The sequence below is a fragment of the Hippocampus zosterae genome, chromosome 21, assembly GCF_025434085.1.
Source record: "Hippocampus zosterae strain Florida chromosome 21, ASM2543408v3, whole genome shotgun sequence".
Taxonomy (NCBI): Eukaryota; Metazoa; Chordata; class Actinopteri; order Syngnathiformes; family Syngnathidae; genus Hippocampus; species Hippocampus zosterae.
In genome coordinates, this window is record NC_067471.1 from 9112759 (window position 1) to 9130898 (window position 18140).

Here is an 18140-nt window from a genome sequence, read left to right on the forward strand (position 1 = left end):
ACACGGCCAACATACCGTCTGTTCCTACATCAGGCTGACTTGTTTTGTTCCGACATGTCACAGAAGGAGAAAGCTTCATCATCAATGTCCTCCCCAGCACTTTCACAATCAACACCTTTGCCTGGCAGCTTTCGGTGCTCACGATGACGGGCCTAATTTCATATTTTGCAGATGGTTGAGCGGATCGTCTCCTCCGCTGGCAAGGTACAAACTGGCTGTTCATGTTTGCTTGACTCGACTTACGGGGAATTGCTCACCAATTTTTATTTGCTGCAAAAAGAGGCTAAGAAGTGGCTAATTTTGTGACAATTTATCCAAATGGGATCATTTCTACCTTTGACTTCCATCGATGGTGTCTGATGAAGTTGTCTAACCTGGTCTAGCATAAGAAGTATTGTTGGTCACCATAGACAACGCTGCAGTGCAAATGTCTTCCTGATCACCCGCTTATCAAGTGTGTCGCTATGCTGAGGGATCAATAATCACACGGCTGCAGGCTTGATGAAGAAGCCGTTGTCCTTTGGAAGCAAGTCATGATTGAACGCTTGATTGCTTGTCAGTCATGGCTTTTCGTTGTAAACACGGAGACATCCAGAGCCGCCACGTTGCTCTTTGAAAAAGCTGTCGTCATGACGACCGGGTGCCCCTCTCCAGAAACTGGGTGGCACCAGAGAAACGCTCGCAAGCAGGCGGCAAGCTATCATTAAATGCAGCTTAGGGCAAACACTCTTGCACTCATCTTTCGTGCTCACCCTCACCCCGTCATAACTTTGACTTCCTTGGAGGTTTCTGTGAAGGTTGCAGACAAACCTTGATGGGTTATGCAATGATTTGACGGAGGCGTCAACGAGTGCTTTCATCATGATCCCGCTCATTCATTTAGCTGCCGGCTAATCCGTCCCTCGGTGTATCAACCGATATCCCGCCCCTGCAAAAGCAATCTATCGAGCCTCGCCACTGTCCGCCGATTGATGGCGAGGCGTCTGAAATGCAATTAGGTTCTTATCAAGTTACCAGCTCCTCCAAAAACGGTTGACTTTCCTTGGGGAATGGTGCACTTTCAACAAGTGCTGGTGAGCGCTTGTGGCCAAAAAAGACCATCTGCAAAGTTTCCAAAGACCTGGTGTTGGGCGCTAAAGCCTGAAAATATTCAGTGGGGAGTTGTTGTTTGGTTTTATTTTTTTTTGTTTATGGTTTAATGCACTTAGACGGGACGAGATTTTTTTTCTGTTGGAGTGAGATGGGTCGTAAATGAAAATCCACTCCCGTTTCACCCTCGAGTCCACAGTCATGTTGTTGATGTAAAAACAACGTTTGATTCCTCGCAGATTCTGTTATTAGGTTTGTGACAATGATCAAGCCGTCGTCGTATCTTTTTTGGGATAGGCCTACTCTCAAATAGCAGGTTAAAAATCACGTGGCTCGGACACCGGAGAATATTGTCTGCTGTTGCCACGGCAACCCCCCGGATCAACTTCTTCCCGGCTCAGTAATAATAGCGGGCCTACTTCGCTGATGCTGTACAAGTGCTGCGTGAATATGACTCTTAGAGGAGGTTATTGGATGGGGAGAGGTCTTTCTTCGAACATTAGCTGGTGGATTGGAAACATACTTGGAAGAATGCGCGTTCAACTCGAACAAAACGGTGAAAGAGTTGACCACTCTCGTGACTCACATGCAAGTCGAAGTGAGCGGCTTTTACGCAAGCTGGAGTGACGGATGGGTAAGGATCGATCTTTTGCAACATGCATCACAATGTACAAACCGCTGCCGCATTTTGTTCTCGTTCAAATGAAATGCAGACGTAGCATGAGCCCAAGTATGTAGTGTATGCACCTGTTTGCAGATGGCTGGAGAAAAGGTCAAGTTTGTGACTCGTCGGCGTTTGCCTTGCATCCACCAACATGAAAGCCTTCGCATCCCCGGAAACGCGGTTGGAGAGACTCAAAAGGTCAGACTTTGTCGGCATAAAACCAAGAGGAGGCTTTTAGCAGAGCGCTGACCTCAGTTGTTGAAGCTTTTTGTGTCACGTGAACTTTCTTTGATCCGTCCGATTTTTACAGGGAAGCCAGAGCCAACGGACTGGGAGTGGAAGCCTCCGGCACGCAAGGCTCGCTAGTCAATGTCGTGGATAAAAGAGCAGCATGCAGTAAGCGCCCTTCATTCCAGCCATGGCCTCAAATAATGGAATTTTGTTCACGAGTGACAACTTTAAGTTGGATTTTCCAAGGCCCTAGTTATCATAAGAAGTGGCACCACCCATCTGTTATCTGAATGGCTTTATCATCACAGCGGTCGCTGACTTTGGGCAGTATAGGCAGGGTACACCCGGAATTGTCTCATTTAAAGCAGCCATTCGTATAGACACCTTTACATTTGCAGACATCACACATGCAGAGACAATCAAGTACCGTTGTTTCACTTCTGCATCAGCTCGCGCATTGCGTCTCATCATGTCTGCAAGCTCCACCAACTGTGTACTTGATGCCCTCCTTGCTTCCATGCAGCGCAATTAGCATTTGACCCCAATCACATGATGCTTTTTCAGAACGACTGGTAATTTCCAAAGCTACTTCATTAGCAATTAAACACGGATGAGAAATGGTGGCAATCGAGTTATGGAGGGGGGGGGGGGAACCTTGCCTGTGTGCTGACAGTAGCCACGGCTTAGCCTGGGTTCCACTGGGAGGACTCATTACTTGTTAAGAGTGGCCAAATTCGCAATGACACCTTGATTAGCACAATCACCGGTTCCGCATATGGATTGGAGAGAGAATACAATTGGATAGTCAAGGGGGCAGCCCACAGCGATGGATTTACTGCTCCACCTGAAAGGCCCAATTGGAGAGGGCGCAGAAAATCTTTGTGTGAAGGCAGTCTGTCATAAATGTTGTAAAATTTTGGGGGGGGGCTACACTTACTACCTTTCCATTTTGGTGTGAGATGACTCCTGCAGAAAAGAAGCAGAACCAGCAAGTGACAAATTCACCGCGGCATCCCACACAACAGTCCGCAAACATTACTCATTGGGACGGATGATTCCGCGCTCGTGATGGAAGACGCGACTCCGCCAAGAACGTGACAAAGAGGTAGCGAGCGCTGGTGCGTTTTCAGGCGAACACACAGTATTGTGGCGGCGTGGAAGTGAACGGTGCATTTTCCTCCATGCTCGCAGGAATGAATGCTCATTCTGCTCACGTCCAAATTCCATAGCGAGATGCAAATGTGGCCCGCGAAGTTCACCCAAAAAGAAAGGCGACCTTTTTTTTTTTTTTTAAATTTTTTTTAATTCCAGCCGTCATCGAAACTCTTGACAATTGGCACAGTTGTTAATATCTCACGGCGCCGTGAGAATTCTGAATCAGGACTTCAAGCTACTTAGAGACAGGCAAAGTTTCATGCCATTTTGATGGGATCCTGACTGGATTTCTTGGTCGGTGTGCACGATATCTGCCACGCCTTGAACACCCCCGACTTGGTTGGCTGTCATTTTCAATCTGTTCTATTTTGCAGCAATGTCTCGGTCGTTCTCCGTCGAAGTCCCTTATGTAACACGTGATGCATTGTCACAACAAATTTCTCAACTCGATGCGGAATTATACCCCACAAAAGCGGTGGCTCTGGGGCAAAATTGTCATGACGGGGCAGATTGAAATCACGTCTTCTGAGTGCAAAGGAGCATTTTACATGCAAGTGTTGCACACAAAGGGACGATGCATTCAAAGGCAGGAGCTATCATTTTCCCATCAAGGACATCGTTGCCTCGCACGGCCCGTGCTTCTGCCTCACTCTGAGGCATGCAAACATGTTGACCTTTAAGGCTGCTGGAGGCATGCTAAGCTAACTGGGAGGGGAGCGAACATTGCGTCGGATCGAAAAGGTTATCCCGGCGAACAATGTGTAATGAAGCTCAAAGCCCAGCGCAAGGTCGGGCCGCTAAACTGCACCATGTGGTGCGATATTGTTTGTCAATGCTGCGTGCTAGTTCTTTGAAATCATGCCTCTAACTTATTGTTTTGGCCCGAGCTCAGTGGAGCGCCATGATTAACTTGAACTGCGCATAATCCTCCGCTGGGCAGGGACATGCGGGCATCCACTAGTTGTTGCTCTTGATGATTATCAGGGAAAAACAAAAATGGACATTTCTGGGAGAGAACAGAGTTTGGCTCCACTTCATGAATGATAAGTAAGCATCTGTTGAACTTTAATCACAGAAACACGGATGCCAGCTTGATCACCGGGCAGCAGCAAAGCCATTCATCACGTTGTGACAGTTTGGATGACTGTTAGGAATTCTGGATTGTCGAGACACGCTAGCGGTTGGACGCAGTATTGGATGGTTGATACGAACTAATGGCCGATGCATCAGGACTTGACGATGCGAGAATAAATTAAGCGGCGGTCTCTCAGAGAGCAACAATAGCCGGTCCAGCACTTTGTCATTAGCTTTCTGAGAAGATGGAGAAAATGAGGGGTTGTCAGGAGGAGATGGCGGAGTGTTCTTTCTTGCTATTTTCGAACAGCGTCCCCGCACGAAAAAATGAAGTGAAGCGACGACCAGTCATGTCTGATGATGATGATGCTGATTTCCAAATGAATTGTCATGGGTGATTTGCCAGCAGGTTGCAACTATTTGACCGCGTACGGATTTGGCGCTGCAAAGTGATCCAGTCTCACACACAGGCGCATAGTAGAAGACGTATAGTATATTATGATGCTTGTCATTTTAATTATCTGCCTGTCACGGCACAAATAAAAACATACTTGCGTCAACGTCTTTGAATGAAGGATCTGTTGAAACCGCCGTAGGTTACAATGTGTGTTCTGGGGATGGGACGCAATCAATGATTTATCATTATGTTGTTATTATTGCTCTTGTAGATTTTATTATTGTGGTTCATTTCAATGTATGTACAGTACAGGGGGTTCTCCTTACATTAGCCATTAACTTCAATCCTCACTATTTGCGTGGGGAACTGCATGGGTGGATAAATATTGTATTGTTTTGTGTTTTTTATTATTGTAAAGTGTCCTTGGGTGTCTTTAAAGGCGCTTATAAATAAAATGTATTATTATTATTATTATAAAGTTGCCTCTGTCGCCCTCTGCTGGCGCGTACGATGGAAGCAGTGTGTTTAAAATGGCCATTGGTTCATCTAATTGTGACCTTTTTTTTTTTAATAATGGCTTATTACTCGTGTCACATCGTATTTTGAAGAGCATTAAACATTTTTTTGATCAAATACAATTCAAAAGAAAGGCATGTTGTGGAATTACCCGAGCCATTGTTTTATTTTGAAATGTTAGTTCATATCCTGCTTTGTTTTGAAGGCAGCAGCTGAACTTCTTTCCTGAGCCTTGTCATGTGGCATCAAGCTTGATGGCGTCCTACCCCAGTTCAGAGAGTTTCCAGAAGCAGAGCAAAGGAGGGTGTCGTTGCGAAAAGTTGCTTCTTCACAATGAAGCTGCGCTAAAAAGCGCTCCAAAGTGTCCTGAGCGAGGCCACGTCACCCCGAGGAATTTATATTTACCTGACCTTTTTCCAAACTGGTAAGTTATTCATGTTTTCTTGACCTTTTTTTCCCCCGCTGAGAGTGTATTGGTATCACAACCGACAATTGTGGTCACCACTCTCCCAATTTTACTGTCACGGGATAAAATAAATAATAAATGAGCATTAAAACTGGATTTTGTTTTTTGGGGGGATTTTTTTGCTCAGATAAATTAACAACCACTTGACCTGTGACCAGTCTGTGTTTACAATGTGCAACATGCCCGCAGTGGTGTGTGGTGATGCTCGGCTTCCAGGATGCAAAATGAACATGGACTTTCATGTGGTTGTATTCTTTTTAAGTGTTTAAGTTAAAGATTTTGGCTTTAATGAGTTGATCATCTTAATTTGATTTGAAATTGTTGCCATCCTGCGACTACAATTATCGGCTGTTTTGTTCCATGACGAGTTTTCCCACGATTGAATAGGAAGAGAGTTTCTCCCCAATGTGGCAGGAAGCGCTTCCTGGCGGGTCCACGCCAGGATCTTCCTGAGGGGTCTCTTCAACGCCTTTTATGGTTCCGTCCCGACGAGGCGGGAGCATTTCAGCCATCTGGTGAGTCGTGACAGCCGCCGCCACGGCGAGGAGGGGAAGCTTCTGCGCTTCGCTCCTGATTGCAGGCGGTTTTTCTTGGCTCACTTTCCCACCAGCCCACCCTCGCACATGCTCTGTGTGGAAAAACTCAATGCTGTGAGATCAGTGTGTCTCGAGCTCCCACTATGCGAGTCCTCGGGACACAAAGAGTTGTATGTGGAGGGGGGGAGGGCGGGGGAGCAGCTTCAAAGTATATCCTTTCTGTCCAGCAATGTGACATCATTACCAGGAGGAGGCCTGACCTCAAGTCCACTGAAGCTGGAGTGTCAACAAAGACCACGTGACGTTCACGACTTCACTTACAGCTTCAAATAACAGCTCAGTTGGCTGACAACTGACTTTTTTGTCTGTCAATGTGGAAGGGGGAGGGGGCAAAGGTCCCAAAAGTCAGCGGGAACGTCGGTACCAGGCACTTTCGGGAGTTTGGGAGCGTGAACCTGCTCAGGAATGTGCGTAGGGCGGCTTGAGATGGCTCGCTGTGTGCCGTCAACCCGCGCTCGACCTCTTTAAAACAATGTTTGTCTCGGTGCAATCGCCGATCCGATGTAAGATCACATGGCAAACGTCAACGCAAGGTGTTTATAATGAAGTGAGCCAAAATGGCGAAGCGTATAACAGCATTGAGCACGGACGTGTGTGATCGAGTCCTCTCCCAGATTCAACTCTTGGCCCAGCGAGAGGGAAAATATTTGCATTTTTATCGGGGGGATAAGCTTTATTTTTCTCCCGAGTTTGTATGCTGGGATTTTCGGGCTGGCGGCTGACCAAACAGAGCTTGCGCCCCACTGTGATGAGGTGCTTTCCCTCATCCTGTGGAAATACCTGCGGAGAAACAAAATTTGTCTCCAGCAAATTTGGTTGGGAATCAAAAAAGCTGGCGTTTTTGCGACAGGCTCTCCTCGTCTTGTGTTGTGTTGCGGTAATGACACAGGAAATGAGGTAAAGCTTGCTCTGCCCCGGCCCCCAAAAACAAACAAGGGGAGCCATTGTTCTTGTGTAAGTTGTGCTGGAATCCGTTGTGGGCAAAATTGTGACTGCCAAACGTCCCGGAGACATGTCCCACGCTGACATGCTGGAGCGACAAGGGGAGGGTCGGGGGCCTTTTTCCCGAAGCGACTTTCTTGAAGCATCCGATCTGGTCAATGTGACTTTGGTCGTTTGGCGCCACCCGTCGTGCTCTGGAACAGTGGCAACGGGTTCAACGACTCTTGCGCTTTTTCCACAAGCGTCTTTTCTTCTTGTCTGCCAGGTGATTGGAAGAGAAGATGATGTCTGACGCCAGCGAGATGTTGGCGGCCGCATTGGAGCAAATGGACGGGATCATCGCAGGTAGGAATTGTCAAGCGGTTGGGGGGGGGTTGCACATCTGGAAAGCATCACGCCGTATGCTGGGAATGTGTGGCTCTCCCTACTCCCGACCCCTCATTCCACTCCTACCTGCTATGTAATGTGAGCCCCTCTGAATGTGGGCTTTGGAGTCACGTTCCTGCTACTGGATTCCTTCCTTAGTGCAAAAAAAATAAAAAATAGTTTCCATTGTTCGGCGGCATGACGCACGCTAATGATTATTCAAGCGTGAGCACTTCTAAGCGCAGGCTTCACTTTTTTTCCGCTGAGCTTTCCAATGGGAAGGAGGATCACATGAGGAAAAGACGCCCCCCAAACCACAGCTGTCCCAACAAAATTCACGGTTGCAGTTGTTTTCACATGAATGGAAAAGCCATAATAAATGTACATTTTGAGCTCAAATAAAAGCAGAGTCATCATGATCGTGTGTCCGTGTGAAAATGTTGCTTGGGAGAGATTTGACATTGCAACTTGCCAGCCTGGGGCTCACCGCATATTTTTTTTTCACTTTTTCTCAGGTGACTTCATTTTAAAGCTTCCAATCGGCTGAATGTTTTTTTTTTTGGCCGCCCGTTTGACAAGCGGTGCCTCTTTGTTGTGCCAGGCTCCAAGGCCATGGACTACTCCAACGGGCTGTTCGGCTGCCAGTCGCCCACATCGCCGTTGATGGGCGGTCCGCGCCCGCTGCACCTGTTGGAGGACCTTCGGGCGGCTCTGGACCTCATGGACAATCAAGAGCGGGACAACCTGCGCTGCCAGATCCCCGACTCCACCGCCGAGGGTCTGGCCGAGTGGCTGCAGGGACGAATGGTACACGCCTTCAGCTTATCTGGACGCTATCCAGAGCACGGCGCAAACATGTCGGCAGAGAATGCTACGCAGGCTCTCGAAGGCCCCCCCCCCGCGCCTCTTTCAGCTTTGTAATGTGACGTGCTGAGTGACCGATGGGGCTTCCAGACAACATACTGCAAGTCGTCAATTTCAGGACATTTTGCCCTTATCACTTGGGACTCGCTTCAAACCTACCTTGAGACTTGTAGCTCGCAAATGTGACTCACTCCCGCCTCTGCTAGAAGATCTTCTAACCAAAAATATATTTTTATCATTCCATTGTTGCAGACAAATGGGCACAGCTCAGAGGCCGTCTACCAAGAGCGGCTCACCCGACTGGAGAGTGACAAAGAGTGTCTCATCCTTCAGGTTTGTCAGTCAAAGTGTCTCCTATCTCCGTAGTGGTCATTTTCATTTGATTCGGAAACCTACAGACCGTTTGGGGTTGGTTGTGAGATTTTGGAAAACGTCATAGTCATCGAGAAACGTTTGCTTGAGCGTCATGTCGATGATGGTCTGCAGGTCAGCGTCCTCACAGACCAGGTGGAGGTGCAAGGGGAGAAGATCCGGGACCTGGACAACTGCCTGGAGCGCCACCGGGAGAAGCTCTGCGCCACTGAGGAGCTGCTGCAAAAGGTTTGAACGAGACCGCCCGCGATCTCCGGTCCGGAGCTGCTGCAAAAGCCATTGTGTGGCCCTCTCATCAAATCAATGATTTGTGTCTCATCCAAAGGAACTGCTGACCTGCTCGGCACTGGAGACCCAGAAGCTGGAACTGATGACGGAGGTGTCGGGTCTGAAGCTGAAGCTGAGCGCAGCGGAGAGGGATCATGACGTGGTAGGCCCCACCGGGATGTAGAAAAGCCCGAATCTTACTTTTACATTTGGCCAGCCAATGAGCCGAACCGGACTTAAACCGCGCTTTCTGACGGATGGTGCCAAGTAGCGGACGTTGTCGTGCAGCTCTTTGAAATCCACCCGGTTCACAAACAGTTGGAGAATGATGAATCGACATCTCATTCCACATTATCCCGGCTTGTGAAAAGCCTCGTCTTTTCACCCGCTCCTTGCGCTCTTGTACTGTCTCGCGCATTGTTTTGAGTGTGGCCGAGGTCCGTCGGTCTGACGTGGCAAGAAAGCACCCCTGGCTGCCCCCCCTGTGCTCCTCCGACAGCTGTTTCCTGTCTAAACATCCCGCATCAACCCAACCGTCAAGGCCACGTCCAGGAAAATCACACTCTTCTTCCTCTGCAGGACTCGTACCGGGAAATAAGCCAGTTGCGTTTGCCCGTGGCCGACATCGAGAGCGAGCATCTGCAGTGTGACGGGAAAATCAAAGCTTGCAAAGTGAGACTTTTCTACAAAAAAAATAAAAATGTACCTCCTTCCACCCTTCTACCACCTGCCTTCCCTTATCCTCTATCACCCGGACTGCGTCTTGACTGACAGCTTTTTATCTCAGTCTGTTTTCCACTCTGAACGTCTTACGTGTTACTAATGTTGTGTCGACCTTCCGAGTTGACCGCGGGAGCCGAGCAGAACGTTTGAGCCCCTTGTCCTCTTGGTCTTTTTGCGGTATTCAAAACCCGCGCTTCTTCCTCATCACTTTCCCTCACTCGGAATGTAAGTGCCTCCAACTCTGCCACCGGTCGCCGACACACCGTCACGCCTCAGTACCATCGCCTTTTGTTTGGACGGGTGCTCGGCACGCTCCGAATGATTCCGATTCATTGGCACGTAGGAAGAGCTGCGGTCGCTGCAGCGGGAGTTGCAGGAGCGAGAGGCAGAACTGAGGAGGTTGAAGGACGAGAGCCGACCGAGGCCAACGGCGGGGCGAGACAGAGGTCAGACTATCTCACAGTCAAGTTGCACAAACGACATCATCGCTACAAACAAGGTTAAAAATGAATGACGTGGATGAGGAGCAATAAGAGGATATTTTGCACAGATCCCATCATGCCAATGAAAAAGCGAGCAAATCCGCTTCATTGACCAGACTTCCTCTTTTCTTTGTTTATCCTCAACACATGGGTCCACTTATGATCGGACGTTGACACAACCTTTTGTGATGGTTCATCTCTTCAAGGTGTCTTCATGCCAGTGGGAATATTTGCACGCTGCTTCCATTCTGCTGACTACTCAAACAAACATGAAATAGTAGCCGGGCACGTCTCGCCCCCGCGGTTGCACTCGACGCAAAGCCACTCATGCGTTTGCATTCCCCTCCAGATGCCGAAATGTCCGAGATGAAGACGCTGTTGGACTCGCTCGTGTCGGCCAACGATGAGAAGGTGCGCCTAAAAAAAAGAAAGAAAGAAATGACACTTTGCGAACGTCATAACTCAACTCTTTTTGTCGCCAGGAGCAAAGGATCAAAGAGTTGGAAAGTTCACAAGTTCTGGGGAAAATCAAAGGTAGAAAGCACTTCCAAGTTTGACGCATCGCAAGGTTTCCCAAGCAAGCGAAAGCTATCGCCAGTCACTTGTCCCGATATTTTTGTGCGACTCCCCTCAGAGAGGCCGAAGGAAGACGACGACGACATCGTCGACGATCGCTCGCTTCCTGCCGTGGCCGAGGTCAGGCTGAAGGCGGAGGCCGAGACGGGAAGGATCTCGGCGGAGGTAAACACAACTCGACTGTCACACGCCGTCGCTTGCGCACTTCCTCCGCAATCCAGATGCCCCTTGAGATGAATCGTCCCGTCTTTGGGGACAGTGTGTCGGGATTTAAAATCCTGGTTTTCTTGCCCACCCTCACCGCAGTCTCATCCCAGCGGCTCTGCGGCGGGCGAGATGAAGGAAGCGGACCGAGAGCGACCGCTGCGGGAATCCAAAAGGTATGATGTGCACCGGTGCGTTTGAAGCGCTTTCAATCTACCAAATGCTGACTCCACAGTTTCCAGCTGTCATCAATGTTCTTTTTATTCTATTTCTCGAATTTTCTCTTGATGGCTCATAGTGAGTATGTACATATCGAATATATCTCAGACTGAGTATCTATGTCATGGACGTGATTTCAGATGGCTGGCGGTGTCTCCAAGCAACACCAATGAGCAGGTGAGCTCCCCTCCACATTGTGACGCCCTCACCGCTGCCTTTGATGCCTTGGTATTTTATTTGATGTTGTTTTTAGCGTTGTATTCGTGATTTTAACTGCTTGTTGTAAGGTGTCCTTGAGTTTCTAGAAAGGCGCCCACAAATAAAATGTATTATTATTATTATGGTGTGCATTGATTGCTATGCGCGCCTTTGCTTTCCCTTGCAAGGCAAAAGCCAAGTGCCAAACTTTGGGCGGCGAAGACACCTTGGGCGCCAAGCGTCTCCGCGCTTCCTTCGGTCGAGGACTCCTCAAAATGCGGGGAGGCAAACGTACCAGCAGCACACCAAACCTCGGTCAGGCAAAACATACTCCAAGAAGCTTTGTTTTATGACACCACAGTAAGGCAGCCCGGGTGCGGATTTGACGCCATTTCTGCTTCGCCAAATGCTCGTTGCAGCCGAGACCGAGCGCAAAGTGCCGGAGCACTTTGACTCGGCCTGCTCTGCTCTGCCCTCGCCGCCTGAGAGCAAGAAGAAGTCCAAAGGCTTGATGAAGTTTTTTGGCAGGTAGAGAGCCAGCCCACTGCCAACCCGCCATTTCATCTTCCTCATCAAGGTGTGACGCTTTTCCCCCCCAGGCTGAAAAGGAGTCACTCGGCATCCTTGAACCCCGACGACGAGGCCCAGTTCCAGCGCGGGGGCGTCCGGGCCACGGCGGGGCCGCGGCTGTGCCGGTCGGGAGCTCCCGCGGACGTCGCCGACGTTCCCTTCTTGCGCTGGACCCGAGAGGACGTGTGCCAGTGGCTCCACGAACAAGGCTTGGGCTTGTATGCCGCGCCAGCCCGCACCTGGGTCCAGTCGGGACAGAGCCTGCTGCAGGCCTCACAGCACCGACTGGAGAAGGTACAGCGTGTGGACACCATCGGCCCAACATGAGGCGTCGCGCGATACGTTTCAAGGAGGACGACGTGTACCCCATCGACACCATGCGCCGAAATGCGTCTGACCTCACCGGTGTTCAGACAATGTCACCGTCTGACCTGCTGGCCCGCTTGGTGCGGTGCTCTTGTCTTGGCAGGAGCTGGGCATGAAGCACCCGCTGCACAGGAAGAAGCTCCAGCTGGCCCTTCAGGCTCTCCGCTCACCCGACGACCTCCTCAAAGGCAAACTGGACCACAACTGGGTGACTCGTGAGTTGTTGGCCTCTCCCCCGGCTTCGGGCACGCGGAGGGTGAGCGTGATGGGATGTCAGCGCTGCTCTGCCGGTGCCTTGCAGGCTGGCTGGACGACGTGGGCCTGCCGCAGTACAAGAGTCACTTTGACGAGGCCAGAGTGGACGCGTGCATGCTCCATTACATGACCGTGGTCAGAACAACACAATTGCCCGTCCGTGCGCACGCACATCCCATCTCTTTTACGACACAATTCGTATGACGCCATTTTTATAACAGGATTTTTGGAAGACTTTTACACTGTAGAGTAAGACGTTATTGAAATGTAACAAGTTTAAATGTGAAATTGAAAATATGCCTTGTACGGAATTTTTAATCTTCTATTTCATATGCTTGTATCGTCGGGATGAAATATGACTTTTTAACGGCGTCAGACACTCAAATGACTTCTTACATTCATTTCTTTATTTATTCAACGTGATGTGTTCAGACATTTGCAAGTCTGACATCATGTACGCAAATGGAGTCGCTCTGAGCACTCTTGTTGTTTCAGGAGGACCTCCTGTCCCTGAAGGTAGGCAGCGTGCTGCACCACCTCAGCATCAAGCGAGCCGTGCAGGTCCTGCGCCTCAACTCCTTCCGGGCCGACTGCCTGCGACGCCGGCCCGCCGACGAGGTAAAACGACCCGGCGCTCGCCGGCCCACCAATCCGATGACGTCTCCCGCCACCCTCCCCCCGCAGAAATGCACGCAACCGGCCGACGTGATCCAGTGGAGCAACCACCGGGTGATGGAGTGGCTGCGCTCGGTGGACTTGGCCGAGTATGCGCCCAACCTGCGAGGCAGCGGCGTGCACGGGGGTCTCATGGTGAGGAGGTGGCCGCGGGGGTCGCTGTCGATCTGTCGATCAAAAGGTCAAGCTTTTTTTTTGGGGGGGGGGGTTGTTTTTGCTCTTCCCAAGGTTCTGGAGCCGCGCTTCACTGTGGATGCGTTGGCTCTGCTTCTCAACATCCCGCCGGGAAAAACGCTGCTACGGCGCCATCTGGCGACGCACTTCCACCTGCTGGTGGGAGCCGACGCTCGGAAGCTCAAGCAGGAGTGTCTGGAAAACCCGGACTACGTCGTGCTTACCGCCGCCGCCAAGGTCAAGGTAAGATCTGGCGATGCCACCCGAGACCTTTTTGAATACATTTCAGCCTGTGTTCACGTTTGACGAATTCAAGGTGATTGAAAAGCGCGTCAAGGGGGATGAAAAGATGTTCAAAAGTGCATTGTCAGTCAGAGTTAAGGTCGGCCATTGAAACTCATCTTTTTTTGACAGTTTGTAAACGGAGCTCCAATGTGTCTTACTGGAGGTTTTTTGTCAAAAGTTGTCGAATGGCCCTTTTCTTTTCCGCATCCGGCAGCCGAGACATCTGTCGTTCGGCGGCTTCGGATCACTCCGGAAGAAACGTCACGATGATGGCAGCGAGTATGTGTGCCCCATGGATGTGGGCGGGGGGCTCTGCCAGGACCACCTGGAGCAGCGAGAACAGGTGCGACCTCTCCTCGCCCGCTCGTCACTTCTGCACGGTGCAGTTTCCTTGACAATAACATTGTTGTCTCGGGCCAGATGGGTGACTCGGAGGGCGCCGTGAGACAGATCGGAGCCTTTTGCGAGGGAATCGATAATCTGACGGTGAGGCAACCATTGTGGAGTGAATGCCTTCCATGATCTCACCTTATCTTACCTCGTTCAGAGCATGGTGGAGGATGAGGACGTTTTCGGGGAGGTCTCTGCAGGCCCGCGAGAAGGCGACCAATCCCATTAAGATGACACACGACTCGACAAGTCACGCTACATTTTATGGGTGCGGGAGTGAGACTGTTTGCATGTTTTGGGACAAGACTTCATCATTGCTTCTCTTTTTAGCATTAAACAAATGGGGGGCAAAGGTGGTTTTGTCTCGTCTTTTTCGATAAAGAGCCAATTTTCGGGACAATTTAGATTGTTCAATTAACCTAGCGTGTTTTTGCAATGTGGGAGGAAACCAGAGCACTCTGACAAAACCCACGCAGGTACACGCAAAACATGCAAAATCCACACACCATGCCGGCGTCGGATTCAAACCCACAACCTCTTTGGATGTGCGAATCGGTCGACCATCATGCCGCAAAATCTTTTTATACTAAGATTGAATTTTGAAAAATGAATATGCAACGTTTAATCAAGAACATAATCTCATCATCAAGGTTCATAAACTTAGTCATATTAATGAAATAAAATCTACGTTTAGTACATTTTTGTGAAAACTTTATCTTATTAAAATTGGTTGTTCATCAATTGTCATTACAATAAAATAATTCGATTAAGAAACTATTTTTAAACGAGGGGGGAAAAACGTCTTTCAAAAGGGGCGGAGTTTCTCTCAGGTATAGCTGTTGTGAACCGAAAAGCAATCAAGTGTCCGTTTGTCCACTTACATCGTTCACTTGGTCTCGTCTGTTGGTCTTTTTGCGTTTTGTCAACCTCAGTCACTCCTGCAGGTAAACCTTTAGCTCATGAAGTCAGCGAGCCTCCAAGTTGAGTGTGCGATAAATGTAAATGTGCATTCGTCCTTCCAAATTGTGTCAATGTCGCGTAAATGGCGCGCGAATGGTGTTGTTGTTACCTTGCGGGGGTTTTATTAAGCGGACAAGCTAACAGTCTTTGAAGCAAACTACTTCTGAATAGAGTAAGTAAGTGCATTTAATTGATATGCCGTCGAGCCATTCAAAAAGCACTCGGTAAGGTTCTCAAAACTTTTTAGGAAGGTCTTTTTTTTTTTCACAAGTCCCTCCATAATGCTAATGCTAATTAAATAGCATGGATTCTCAAACGTGGAACACCAAGTACCACTTAAAAATACTATTATCTTCATAGCAAATAGCATATCTTCGATAGCAATACAAATGGAAGCGCTGAGCCATGACTATATGTACATACAGTATATTAAATAAAAAGTGAGGTTTTATTCTGAAGAAGTAAATGTTAGCACTATCCACAGTTGAAACAGTAACGCTGTGCGAAATGATAATAAAATACAAAACTGTGCACAAAATATACTTTTATTGTCAGAAATGTCCAATAATTAATTTGTCCCTAAATAAGCAGTTCTTAAAAATTACACGTAAATGTGTTGAAATTCACCATTCAAGTTAGCGGTACAAAACTGTGCAGTGAATTCATAGCGTACCGCTAGAGGGAGCTGCGCAATCACGTTGTGAATGTACCATAGGAACTTTTTTTATGCTGATAAATTGGCATGTTTCAAAGAAAAAACTATTCGAAAAAGTTCTAAAGTTACAAGAATAAAGTTTCACGGCATAGTTATAGTTTTTTATATTAAAGTTAACCTTTTAACCAAGGAAAAAAGTCACATGAACAATTCCAAAAATACAGCTTGACCAGTCATGAAAAAAAATATCTTTTGTTTTTCAAAAAAACATTTTTACAATTAAATCGAAATTTGGAAAAATTCTTCCAAAGGCTTGAGAACCACCGGATCAAACAAGGTCTTACTTTGTCAGGAATGAAGAGGCAGCTCAATTCTGACTCATCCCAAGATGGCGCCCCTGTGAGGTTTATCCTCCTGGAAGTCCCGGTGAGCAGCGGCCACCTCCTGCCCTGCCAGGTGAATGTCACCTGGACGGTGACGCCCTACCGCCTCAGCGCTCACCTCACTCCCAGGTACCCCTGGACATCCCCGAGCCGGTTCAGCGCCAGCAACTCATGCCTGCTGACCGCCCCTCGGCCCCCACCTCCGCCGACCATCGTTCGGCCCCCGGCCCCCGTTCCCTACCCTTTGTTTTTTACCTGGAGTTCTGACGAGGTGGATATCTGCGATAAGTTCCTGCTGGGGTCATGCCCGCTGGCGACCACGTGCAAGATGCACCACACACCGCTGCCCTTCCACTGGCAACTGTATAGCGTCGAGTCGCGACGCTGGGTGGACGTCAAGCCCAGCGCGCAGCTGCTTCTGGAGCGCATGTACTGCAACGTGAAACATGAGAAGGTCACGCTCAAGGAAGGGTGAGCAAATTGTAGCCCGCCAAACGTCTGTTGTGGCAGAGCCATTGCTTAAGCCAAGTCAGAACTCCTCTGAGAGCTGCGATGTTCCTCCGCAGGGATGCCGTCTTCACACTGAGCCTGGATGACATGCAGATACTCGACACTTTCAAGTACAGCGGCGCCAGGCGACTGAGCAACTCGGACAGTCGGCTCCAGAATCCGCACTTCCCTTGCGAATGGTCCGTCTACTGGTGGAGGAGCAACAACGGATGGGAGGAGTACCCGAAGGTCCCCGTCAACCTCCGTTTTCGAGCACTTCCTTCCGGGGTGACACGGTTCCTCGAACGTACGCGTCGGTAGCCCCTTCGCCATTTCCGTTTGACCGAGACATACGCTGGTGCTGTTTTCAGGGGGTGTCCGCACTGCTCCTGGAGAAGATGGCCATCAAGGAGGTGGAGTGCTGCATCACGGTGCGCTTGCAAGAGTACAGGGTGGACTTCACTACCATGACGCAGACCAACTTAGACTCTGGCTTGAGTGGCGACATCCGCTGTCGACCAGTATACCGCCCGCCCGAGTCCCTATTCCCTCACCTCAAGTGGGTAACCCCGTCCCATCAAGTTTTGCGTTTCCTGTTTTTGCCATGATGGACTTTGCTCCCATCTCTCCCGACTTAGGACACGGGTCCCCACGTTGCCCGTCCAGTATCCTTACCAACCCAACTTCAACGTAGACCCTTTGGAGGACTTTGCCACATGGTACCCCCCCGTCTGGTGTCTGGCCTCGGAGCAGGACTCCGATGTGGTCGACGTTCCAATCGGCACGCGAGCCTTCCTGACGGTCCAAAAATTCTTCTACAAGAGCCTGTCTGAGAGCAAGGTGGAGATCGTCGCCATCCAGCAGGTCCAGAACTTCCTTCATTGGGACAAGTACCAAAGGTAAGGGGACACGCGATGGACCTGTCCCTACAATGTGTGTGGCTTTGAAGATTTTATTTCATTTTTTTTTTGTGCGCCCCTCCTAATTTCGTCAGCTCTGTTCACAAACTGCAAACGGGTCTCTCGCTAGGCAAAAGGCGTACATGCAGAAGAAGCACGCCGGCTCCAACGAGCTTCTGGAGCGTCACCTTTTCCACGGGACCGACCAAGATGCAGCCGGGCACATCTGTCGCAACAACTTTGACCCGCGCGTGGCGGGGATCAACGGAAAGCGCCTGGGTTTCGGCTGCTACTTCGCCACCTCGGCCAGCGTGGCCCACGATTACACCGACGAGATATCCTATAGCTTGCGCCACACCTTCCTGGCCAAAGTCCTGGTGGGGAAGGTGACCCGCGGGCATTCCCACTACCGGCGCCCGCCCTGTTGCAACACGGGGCGCGGCTTCTACGACGCCTGCGTCGACTCCGTGGACGATCCCAAAGATTTTGCCGTGTTCGACAGCTGCCAGTGTTACCCGTACTACCTGATCAAGTACAAAGAGCTGGATGGCGTCATCGAGATCTGAGGGGCCGTCAAATCTCTGTGAGTGTTGCGTTCTCTTAAGACGGTTTGAAAATCATGGAGAGGTTTAAAAAAA

General features: G+C 49.7%; 2 protein-coding genes across 4 annotated transcripts; both read left to right on the top strand.

The window, feature by feature from the left end:
- Nucleotides 1-1338: 1338 nt before the first annotated feature.
- Nucleotides 1339-14464, top strand: LOC127594041 (liprin-beta-1-like). 3 transcript variants are annotated; one of them, XM_052055922.1, is made up of 28 exons: nucleotides 1339-1951; nucleotides 2075-2149; nucleotides 5332-5550; nucleotides 6007-6107; nucleotides 6203-6595; nucleotides 7396-7475; nucleotides 8098-8303; nucleotides 8613-8693; nucleotides 8847-8960; nucleotides 9058-9162; nucleotides 9579-9671; nucleotides 10066-10168; nucleotides 10554-10615; nucleotides 10687-10738; nucleotides 10839-10945; nucleotides 11087-11160; nucleotides 11344-11380; nucleotides 11590-11716; nucleotides 11821-11929; nucleotides 12001-12265; nucleotides 12441-12552; nucleotides 12639-12727; nucleotides 13088-13210; nucleotides 13277-13402; nucleotides 13496-13684; nucleotides 13941-14069; nucleotides 14147-14212; nucleotides 14274-14464. In XM_052055922.1, exons 6-28 carry the CDS (start codon nucleotides 7412-7414, stop codon nucleotides 14343-14345), a joined length of 2505 nt encoding a protein of 834 aa, XP_051911882.1. In that variant the 5' UTR covers nucleotides 1339-1951; nucleotides 2075-2149; nucleotides 5332-5550; nucleotides 6007-6107; nucleotides 6203-6595; nucleotides 7396-7411; the 3' UTR covers nucleotides 14346-14464. The 3 variants fall into 3 exon arrangements, with proteins under 3 accessions (XP_051911882.1, XP_051911884.1, XP_051911881.1); XM_052055924.1 differs by lacking the exon at nucleotides 6203-6595; XM_052055921.1 differs by lacking the exons at nucleotides 6007-6107; nucleotides 6203-6595.
- A 1605-nt stretch (nucleotides 14465-16069) lies between these two features.
- On the top strand, nucleotides 16070-18137 carry LOC127593989 (protein mono-ADP-ribosyltransferase TIPARP-like). The gene is made up of 5 exons (XM_052055801.1): nucleotides 16070-16585; nucleotides 16681-16852; nucleotides 16975-17162; nucleotides 17242-17502; nucleotides 17633-18137. The coding sequence occupies exons 1-5, from the start codon at nucleotides 16086-16088 to the stop codon at nucleotides 18066-18068; spliced, it is 1557 nt and encodes a 518-aa protein (XP_051911761.1). The 5' UTR covers nucleotides 16070-16085; the 3' UTR covers nucleotides 18069-18137.
- Nucleotides 18138-18140: the final 3 nt, after the last annotated feature.